Source organism: Stegastes partitus, unplaced genomic scaffold (genome assembly GCF_000690725.1).
Source record: "Stegastes partitus isolate 25-593 unplaced genomic scaffold, Stegastes_partitus-1.0.2 Scaffold430, whole genome shotgun sequence".
NCBI classification, from domain to species: Eukaryota; Metazoa; Chordata; class Actinopteri; family Pomacentridae; genus Stegastes; species Stegastes partitus.
Window position 1 is genome coordinate 41,228 of NW_007578161.1, and position 9,062 is coordinate 50,289.

The following is a 9,062-nucleotide window of genomic DNA, read 5'->3' on the forward strand; positions in this document are numbered from 1 at the left end:
TAATTATTGTTATCCATGAATTTTCAAATCTACTGTTTTAGAAAAAACTGGAAAAAACACTCAAGCACATTATAATTTCTTGATTAAGACGTCAAACTACAGTTAATTACGTGCATTCCTGAACAGAAAAAACATGTTCTAGTGGTTGAATGTTATGCTTGATTCATTTCTGACTTTTCAGAGAATCCCAGTGCGCCGGCTCAGATTCGTTAAGCACCGTACATGTTTTGTAAAACAAGCAACAACTTGATTGTCATTGGAAGTGGTCTTAAAGAGAAACTGAAAGAGCCACAATCCTTCTAACTTACCTGACAGTAGTAGTAAATTGTTGGCTGTCCAGACCAGTTCCATCTTCAAGAGCAAGAGACAAGGCTCCGAGACCGGTCCAGTGTTCGGGATCGCAGGGGTATCGGCCCGTGAGGATGTTGCTCCTGGCCTCCTCGTACAGAAGTCTCAACACTCCCTCGTCTTCTATCTGTTTGGGCGCGAGACAGTAAACATAATCAACCAGTATCCAGTTTGAGCTAAGAAAAGAAATAAAAGGAGGTTTTCTTTAATTTAAAATTGGTAACTACAAAGACTTTTATTATAAAGCACTATAAACATCCTCTAAAGCCAGTGAAGCAGGAACGTTGATTTACAGATGAATGAACAATGCACCAAAGTCTTCTTTAAAGTCTACACAGCATTCTGTGTGCCAACATGTTTACGAACTCTTGGTGTCCGCTGATGGATAACACTGCCTTCAGAGTGCACTCATATCTAAGAGTAAGAAATGTTTCTGCACAGTTGATACCTGCAGCTCTTTAGATTTCAGATAAAACACGTTGCGTCTGTACTGGAGACACGGTTCATCTGAGGAAAAAAAAAAAGCAAAGGACAGCGATGCATTAGTGTTGGGGGGGGGGATTGCAGTTTCAGGACTGTTCAAACAGACACTGGACAAGATTCAGCCTCATCATCCAGAGTGGAGGAGGAGTGAGGGGATACAGAGACAACTCAAGCCCCCTCCAAGCCACTCTGCTCTGGCTCACAGTCCTGGACTGTGGGCGGCATCCTCTTCACGAAAAAGCATAGCAGCATTTAAGTGATTATACAATACCTTCCAATACTTTTAGTTTTATTAGTGGTGAGCTGTCACAGTGTCATCAGTTCATTGACATTACTGGACTAAAAGCACCTGCCACACTACAAGCCTGTGTGGGCTGCTTTACTTTGAGGGGCCAAATCGTAACAAAAAAATACCTCCAGACTTAAGTCGGTGCCTCACAGCTTACTCGCAGCTTCTTAAAAATGTGTTTAACTTCACCAAAAGTCCATTCTTAGCGACAACCAACAGCTGAATTTTGTAAAAAATCTATATTTGTGTCACATCAGTTCTGTCTTCTCCCAGTTAGCTTACAAATACAACTTGCTTTTCTCTCATCATTAGTTCAATGAATCACAGTGCACCTGCTGCAATCCTACAGATAGTGTAAGCATACATCATGGTTTCTCTTAATCGCTAAATAGTTATGATCATTGTAATGCTTTATGGCTGGTACATGTCATTGTAATACATTATGAACCTTTGCAGACGCTCTGTAAAGGTATTTTTTTAATCAATAACACATAAAAGGTTTAAGATTATTGTGGCTACTGTACATGTTTGTCAATTAACAATTATTTTTAACTGATGTGAAGCACATATTGCTGATTTTGTAAAGCCTAAAGCTACAACCATCAGTTCAAAATGCCAACATCCAACTCCAAAACAATAAAAATGTCCTATACTGTCGATAAACATGCAACGTAAACACAGTAAAGGGCTTTTTTAAAAATTTAATTACCAGGTTTTTCTAATTGCTTCTAAATAATATTCACAAGATGTTAAAGCTCAAAGAGTAAAACATTCTGAACTGTACAAATCCTCTACAAAGAGCTCATGGTCTCTGAAGTAATGCAGTAACTGTTCTCTCTCCGAACGCACTTTGAGTTTCTACATGTTCCAGCTCTTTCTCTTGCTACTCAGCCACAGCAGTTTATTGCTTATTAAGTCAAGGCCTCCTTTTCCTTTTATTTATTCTAAACAAACCCGACAGTACTTTCATCCCTTATTTACCCCGAGCACGCTACTAAGCTCCAACAATTTATAAGTAAGCTACAAATCGAGAGGAAACAGCTGCAGAAAAAAGGAACAGGCTGTGCTCGGCATGCAAAGACACGACACCCCGTTAGGATGTAGTAAAGTAGTTTGTTGGGAATAAAACAAAAAAAAGAACAGAAAATGCATTTACAGCACTTGTGTTGTGATAACTTAGTTACACTAAAGCTCACATTTATATGCAGCTAGTCACATTTCTCCTCTACATACTGCAATATATTTGAGTTCACATATTTTATGTGCTTTAGGAGACGTGGACTGAAGAGAATGCAGATACTGTTGTTTTTAGGCTCGAATTTTTGAAATGATTACAAAATGAAAGAACATCCTGCTTGCTTTATCTCATTGGGATTTTTTTTTTATTATAAATAATCTACTGCTCAGCTGTGAAACCACCATACATGGACCTCTTTATTTCCATTTCACTGTAACTCTGACTTTGGATTTAAGTCAGATTGCTAAAAGTTATTATCTTTTCTTTAATCCGTTGCGACTCCCCGTTCCCTGTCCTCGGCTGCTGACATTCCATGATTAAAGTAAGCAGCTTTCTGCTTTTGACTGCATTCCTGATGTCAGCTGTTGACTGTCTGACAACAGAGCAGCGCACATAAACACAGCAACACACAGTCCCAACGCTCACCTTGTGAAATGTCTTCCTCCGAGGCCTCAGTGAATCGATACAGCAAGTCCTGCCACTGCCGACACAATTTGTAGGGCTGATGCCTCGCCTTCAACTGCAATTCTGAAGAATAATGAGGAGAGGGAAATGCAATATAGTGAAATGCATTATTTATGCTATGCAATATCTGGTATTTCATAACATTCTGTGGATAAGCAATAAAGGTGTGTGTGGATAAACTTCCTACCAAGCAGTGGAGAGCAAAGCCAGAAGGCAAAAGCATCCTGTACAGACTCAGGAATATGGAGAGCTTCACGAACGCTACGGCCCAACTCCTGCACGGTGACACTGCCAAGCCCTTCTACAGATAAGTGCACTGCGCTCTCACCGAACAAGTATACGAGCACATCTTGAGCTGTGGGAACGAAAAATGAAATTATTAACAAAAATAAATAAGTTACAGAAGAAACCATGGGTGAAACCACATTGCATTTTTGTAAAGTTGATTTGCTGCAACTAATGGAGTTAACAGGATGGCGTAAATGAGGTTGTTGCACCATACCGCGGGAAAGTGTCGCAGAGGAAGCAACACTTCCTCTTTGTGAGTGATCATCGGACGAATCTGGAGGAAAACTGCAGTCATCTCCTCCTTCCATCTCTAATCTGGAACACAAAGACCAAAGTCACTGACAACACAAACACAGTACCACACTTCACACACTGAAACAATCCAACCCAAATGTACACCCAGACAGGAAAAACAGTCCCAAGTGTGACATGTGTACAGTACAGACATGTGCTGTGTACTCTACACGCAAACTCACCACAAACCAAAGGGGAAAAAATGAACTTTTGACCCCTAAGCTGAGGAGAATCTAGTGGCTCAGTTATGCTGCTGGGGGGCATTTCACTGGTAAAGTTTGGATCCACTTGTTCCTCTACAAGGACGGGTCACTGCCACCTTTATCCAGCGATTAAACCTTTCTATTCTGACAGAAGTGGTCTCTTCCAGGATGACAATGTCCCCATCTATGGGACACGAGTGGCCACAGAAATGGTTTGATGGGAGTGAAAATAATGTGACCTTCACAATCACCAGATCTCAACCACCTATGTTGTGACATGCTAGCTCTCCACAGCCTTCATCAAAACCACAAACGAGGAAACATTTTTGTCTATTTTTTGAGCAGAGTTGAGAAACTTTAATGTGAGGGAGCACTGAAGCTGATCTGGTGGCCCAACACTTTACTATTATGTTGATTTGTGTCTGTATGACGGATTCTCAGGTTTGAAGCTGTCACTTGCTGTAAGATGTGCACATGCCAACATGGGCAGCATGCCTGCAACTCCTTTCATGTAATATTTAAGCGTCCTGACCTTAATTGGCTGATTTGAGACTAGAGACCTGGAAAGATTGCTTTGATCTACACATGTGATGGAACAGGATGAGGACAAATGATGGCTACCTTAGAAGTGTTTGGTAAATCACTATTTCACTTCATAAAAGTTGTCAGTTGGCAAACAGAAGTGCCCAGCAAATGGGTGTAGGTGTATGTGGTGCTCAATAGTTATAAATGTGTGTAATACTTTTGCACCAGCCTCATAAACCGTCAAATAAAGGTTTAGTTACTGCTTCAGGTATGGCTGACGGCTGAGACAACAACAACATGCCTCACTCGGAAGTGTCACGTCATTCTTCCCTTTAGTCATGTTCTGATAAACCAGTAATCAGTCTTATTTAGCACAGGTCTCACTGTGCACCAGCGCCACCACGTGTTCAGAAACTGGGGGACATCTGGGAGTACACAACATCCCAGACTGTCGACCTCACCCTGTCGAACTGGAGTCATCCTTTATCCCCAACATGTCACTGTTATTCAGACATACTTGCACGCTATGTACCAAAGATTAGGACGTTTACATAATAGCCTGAAACCGTTACAGACAGACAGAGAACATAAAGGTCGCTTCACAGTGCCGAGGCCCGTGGGACGAACCTCAGCCAGCTATCCAAGTTTAACAGGATTGTCCTTTACATGCCCAGACACAACCGAACAGCGAGGAGATATTCCAGGAGGAAAAGTCTCTACATTTAATTAGCGTTAGCTAACATTAGCTGAGAGGCTGTGGCAACGACCGTGCTAGCTATTCAAGCTACGCATTGGAAATGTTTCCATGGCTAAACGCCACTGCGACCGTTTCAGACCTATTAATACACCGTATTTATCAGCCAGGTGGAAACTATTTGGTCACTTAACCTATGTGGCCCATTAGCTAACTTTCGGTGTTTGGTTCACCGGACTCATGTCCTGTGAAAAACAAACGAAGGAACAAAAGTGTCTCTGTTGTGCACCTACCTGCCAGCTCTGGCAAACTTCCCCCCGCTCGCTGTTTACGCTCTGGATGGGATCCTGCTAATGTGGTAAACACTGCAGCTAAGTACATGAGCTAATGAAGGAGCCGCTGTTATTTCCCTGGCTACAGCTAGCCAGTTGTCTTCAACTAGCTTTCCGGGCAGCTGCAACAGTTACGGAGCGTGTGACGCGCGGACGAGCGGATTATTTTGAACCGCTCCCCTTTAGTGGGTGTGACGGTCAGTCTGGAAGATTTTAAAACGCGATATCTGGAGTATTCAGAAATGAGAGAGTCAAGAAAGCAGCCGTGGGAAAATACTCTAGTGTGATAGTTATAAATGACATTGGCTGACTGACTGTAGTCGTTTTGAACTCTTCGACACGGGACACGAATTAAAAGATTTGATCCCAAAACCGAGTCGAAAACTGAGTCGGATGTCAGAGAGCGGGTTGACTCTGTCACGTGACAAAGACGTCCTTCGACACTTCAGCAGCAGCTGATTACTTCAGTCCATCTGCTGATGTGTTCATCTACAAACTACATATTATAGTCACGTTTCAACCACACAAGCAGCAGTGTGAAGTAACTCAGTACATTTATTACATTTGGAGGCACTTGTGCTTTACTTGAGTGTTTCCATTGGCTGCCACTTCATACTTTAAGTACAGTTGAGAGGCTAATATGATGCTTTTCACTCTTTTAACTTTACTGACTAGTTATTTTCCATATTCAGATTGATACCAAATCAAAAGAAAATGATATATTACTTTACCCCATTACTGGGGTAATATACCAGCTTAGGGGGACCACATTTTGATCACCGGAAACCAGGACACTCAGCAATGAGATACTCAAATGATAACTGGAAGTTTACTCAAAGATGCCTTATAATTTCAATAAATTCAAAGTATTCCTCCTCCAGGACAGGATCAGGACATTTTCGTCAATTTGTAAAAAAACAACCAGGACAGAGCATCAGGTGTTTGGTCACCCTACACAAGCTACCCAACAGTAAACAAAGTCAGTCAAACCAGCTTCACCTTCACCTGAACTCATTAATGCATCATTAATTATAATCCAATGACATAACACATTATTCTGAAATAGGCCATTTGCCATAATGACTACTTTGGCTTTTGTTACTTTAAGTACATGTTGATGCAAACACTTTTGTACTTTTACCTAAAGAAGACGTGAGTCCTTCTTCCAGCACTGCAAGGCAGTTGGGTGCACAGTAATACAATAACACCTGGATTCAATCTTAACACCATCTCTGCAGAAACTTGGCAAACACAATATTTATTGCATGGCTTTGACTTACGGTAATTGGACATTGCTTAGTATGTGTTAGTGCATTACAGGTGTTTGCATAATTTGCAGCCAATTGCAGAAATTGTTTATTAGCCTTGTTAGACACATCAGATGTAAACAACAGCAAAGAGTGACTTACACTGTACAGTATAGCCAAGTTATAGCATGGAAATATGGACACACCACAGCTTCAGTAAGTACAATAATAATGCATGTATTTAATTATACATGTTTATATTAAATCAACTTCCTTGGATGTGCCTGGTCATTTTTCTTTTGTGTGACTAAATCAGCAAATCTCCTCTTCAAAGGCAAAATAAAGCCCCGCTTGACACTTGTTCAGTCTCAATATTACCATCTTCTTCAGCTTTTAAATTTTTTAGACGCAGACAAGCTTTCATAGGTTCACTCTTTTATCCACCTGACGCAGGTGTCGAACTGCAACGGCAGCAGGTTAGGTGTTAACAAATGGGATTAGCAGCTTTAACTGAGGTGTCAGGACAGAGGACACACTTGATGGCTTTCACTGCATTACCGACCCTGATTAATCAATCCTCTTAATTCTATTCCTTTAACTAAGAACAGAGGCAGGCAGAAAGAAACGTCTTGGAGAACCTGTCATGGAGGCTGATATATGAAGTAGTTTCATATTTGCAAGTGTTGTGTTTACATCAGAAAAAGAAGTGACTCTACTCCATAAGGCATTTGGTAACTTCAAACTTTAATTTCATTCATTATGTCATCGTGCTGCTGCACAGGTGAACATTTTTGCCTCATTTTTCTCTACAGTCAGCTTTACTTTTTTAATTTTTTTAAGTCCCCAAATCTTTTTTTGATTACTGCCTTATTAATTTGATTTATCCAATGGTTGAACTGATTATTTTATTGCTTTTGACGCAGACAAGTCTTGTGAGAATCCAATTAGCAATGCACATCACATTCAAAAGGATTAAAGAAATTTAGTGTGACTGTAAAGAAAAAGTCAGGAAAAATAAAATGAGTAAATTATAATAAAGAAATGTGCTAATTTAGTTTGAGAATCATAAACATGTTTTTAAGGAGTGTCTCAAAACCAGTAGAAATCAGGGGTTTAGTTATAACATGTGGTCATACCAGGGCAGAATATGACATAGAGGAACACAGTTTTCATTCATTTTATCCATGATGGTGATCTGACAATAAAAAACATACTAACCCTAAATTTGTGAAATTTATAGATGCCTGTGATTCATGTTCTTCTTCTTAAATTGAAATCATTCATTAGTTGCCTCTCTGTGTAAAAATTATTTACATGTGTGTACACTGTGTGTGGTTTAGGTGGTGGCAGCCGAGGTGGTGGCCGCAGGGGTTCCCTCCTCCACCTGGTTCGTGAGCAGGAGGAACTTCAGCACGGGGTCCAGGTACTCCATGATGGTGTCCTTCACCCCTTTCTCCAGCAAGTAGCCCTCCGTCTCGATCTCGGTGTTTTCCTTCCCGGCCACGGCCTCCATGGCGGTCTGCAGGAACCGCAAGCTCACCAGCACGGAGCCCTGTGGATGGGGGAGGCGGAGACGGGGGAGTCAGGTAGATGTAGTGCAGGTTTCAACAGAGTATCATCAAGGATGTATAAGGAATAGCAAATCAAAGTGGTGATTGATTGATTGATATTGCATATTTTGTGACATGACAAATGAATGAGGAGTCAATTGGTATTCTCTGAAGTCTGGATTCTGGACTCAGGGCACCATGTTTGATGTGAAGCAGTTTAGTAAGACCATTGCCAAAGCCAGTAGTATGCCGTGACCATCCTCCATTTTAACCAACACCAACCCTGGGCCCACTGGAGCTCCTCTCTTAGTTTACCTGCAGGATGAAGATGGACAGCACTCCGGCCCCAATGGTGTTCATCAGGCTCATGTAGTAGTTGACCAGGGCCTCCCTGCAGCCTCGGAGGTAGATGTTGAGCTCCTCGGTTTGGTATTCATAGTTGTAGTGAGCGGAGTTGTTGGTGAGCTTATACTGGATGCATGGTCGCGGGGAGCTGGGGTTGCAGCAGCTGAACGGGACTCCATCCACCAAGTAACGTCCGTCCACGTTGCTCTTGACGCGGCTGAAGAAACAAATGAAAGGTTACCAACACTGTCAGTGTCTGAGCATGAATGTGCACAGATGGGAGCCTCACTCCACTAAATCCACTTACTCTTTCACTTCCTTAGTGCTGAAATCTAAGTAGCGGTTGCTGATCCACTGGACCTCAAACCAGTCCCTGAAGTCATTGTTTCCACAGCACTGAAACTCCATCTGCAGGCGGTCGATGTTCTGCTTCTGGAAGCAGCGGCCGGGGGTGTCCGTGTCCTTGTAGAAGCGGATGCCGTTCCTCAGGCCAACCTTCAGGGACGACTCCAGGCTGCCCTTCATGGCGTAGCTCATGATGACAGCGAGCAGCATGAGCACGGTGAAGAAGCAGGAGACGGCAAAGTAGGGCTTCAGGAAGTTCTTCCAGCGAGGAAATCGCCCGGCGTCCAGCGCATCCTGACAGATCTTTGATGCGAAGTAGTTGATCCCCAAGGAGGCCAGACCGACAATCATGAGGGTGTTGGGCACAATATGTACGTCTGTGTTGTCCATTACCTGAAAGGAAAATTAGTTTAAAGT

The 9,062-nt window shown here is 42.2% G+C and overlaps 2 protein-coding genes across 3 annotated transcripts in view; both read right to left on the bottom strand.

Annotated features, from left to right (window-relative positions):
• The window catches only part of frmd8 (FERM domain containing 8), a 15,950-nt gene extending 10,690 nt beyond the window's left edge, over positions 1 to 5,260 (bottom strand). The window contains exons 1-6 of one of the 2 annotated variants that reach the window (XM_008286070.1): positions 5,120 to 5,260; positions 3,325 to 3,420; positions 3,010 to 3,177; positions 2,784 to 2,885; positions 797 to 855; positions 309 to 475 (exon numbers count right to left, since the gene is read on the bottom strand). In XM_008286070.1, coding sequence (XP_008284292.1) covers positions 309 to 475; positions 797 to 855; positions 2,784 to 2,885; positions 3,010 to 3,177; positions 3,325 to 3,420; positions 5,120 to 5,207 — 680 coding nt within the window. In that variant the 5' untranslated portion in view covers positions 5,208 to 5,260. Of the gene's footprint in view, positions 1 to 308; positions 476 to 796; positions 856 to 2,783; positions 2,886 to 3,009; positions 3,178 to 3,324; positions 3,426 to 5,119 lie in introns of both variants that reach the window. The other variant, XM_008286071.1, reaches the window with a different exon arrangement.
• The window catches only part of rom1a (retinal outer segment membrane protein 1a), a 6,671-nt gene continuing 1,903 nt past the window's right edge, over positions 4,295 to 9,062 (bottom strand). The window contains exons 2-5 of the mRNA XM_008286069.1: positions 8,608 to 9,038; positions 8,271 to 8,517; positions 7,833 to 7,957; positions 4,295 to 4,594 (exon numbers count right to left, since the gene is read on the bottom strand). Of these exons, the coding sequence (XP_008284291.1) occupies positions 4,540 to 4,594; positions 7,833 to 7,957; positions 8,271 to 8,517; positions 8,608 to 9,038 (858 nt within the window). The 3' untranslated portion in view covers positions 4,295 to 4,539. The remainder of the gene's footprint in view (positions 4,595 to 7,832; positions 7,958 to 8,270; positions 8,518 to 8,607; positions 9,039 to 9,062) is intronic.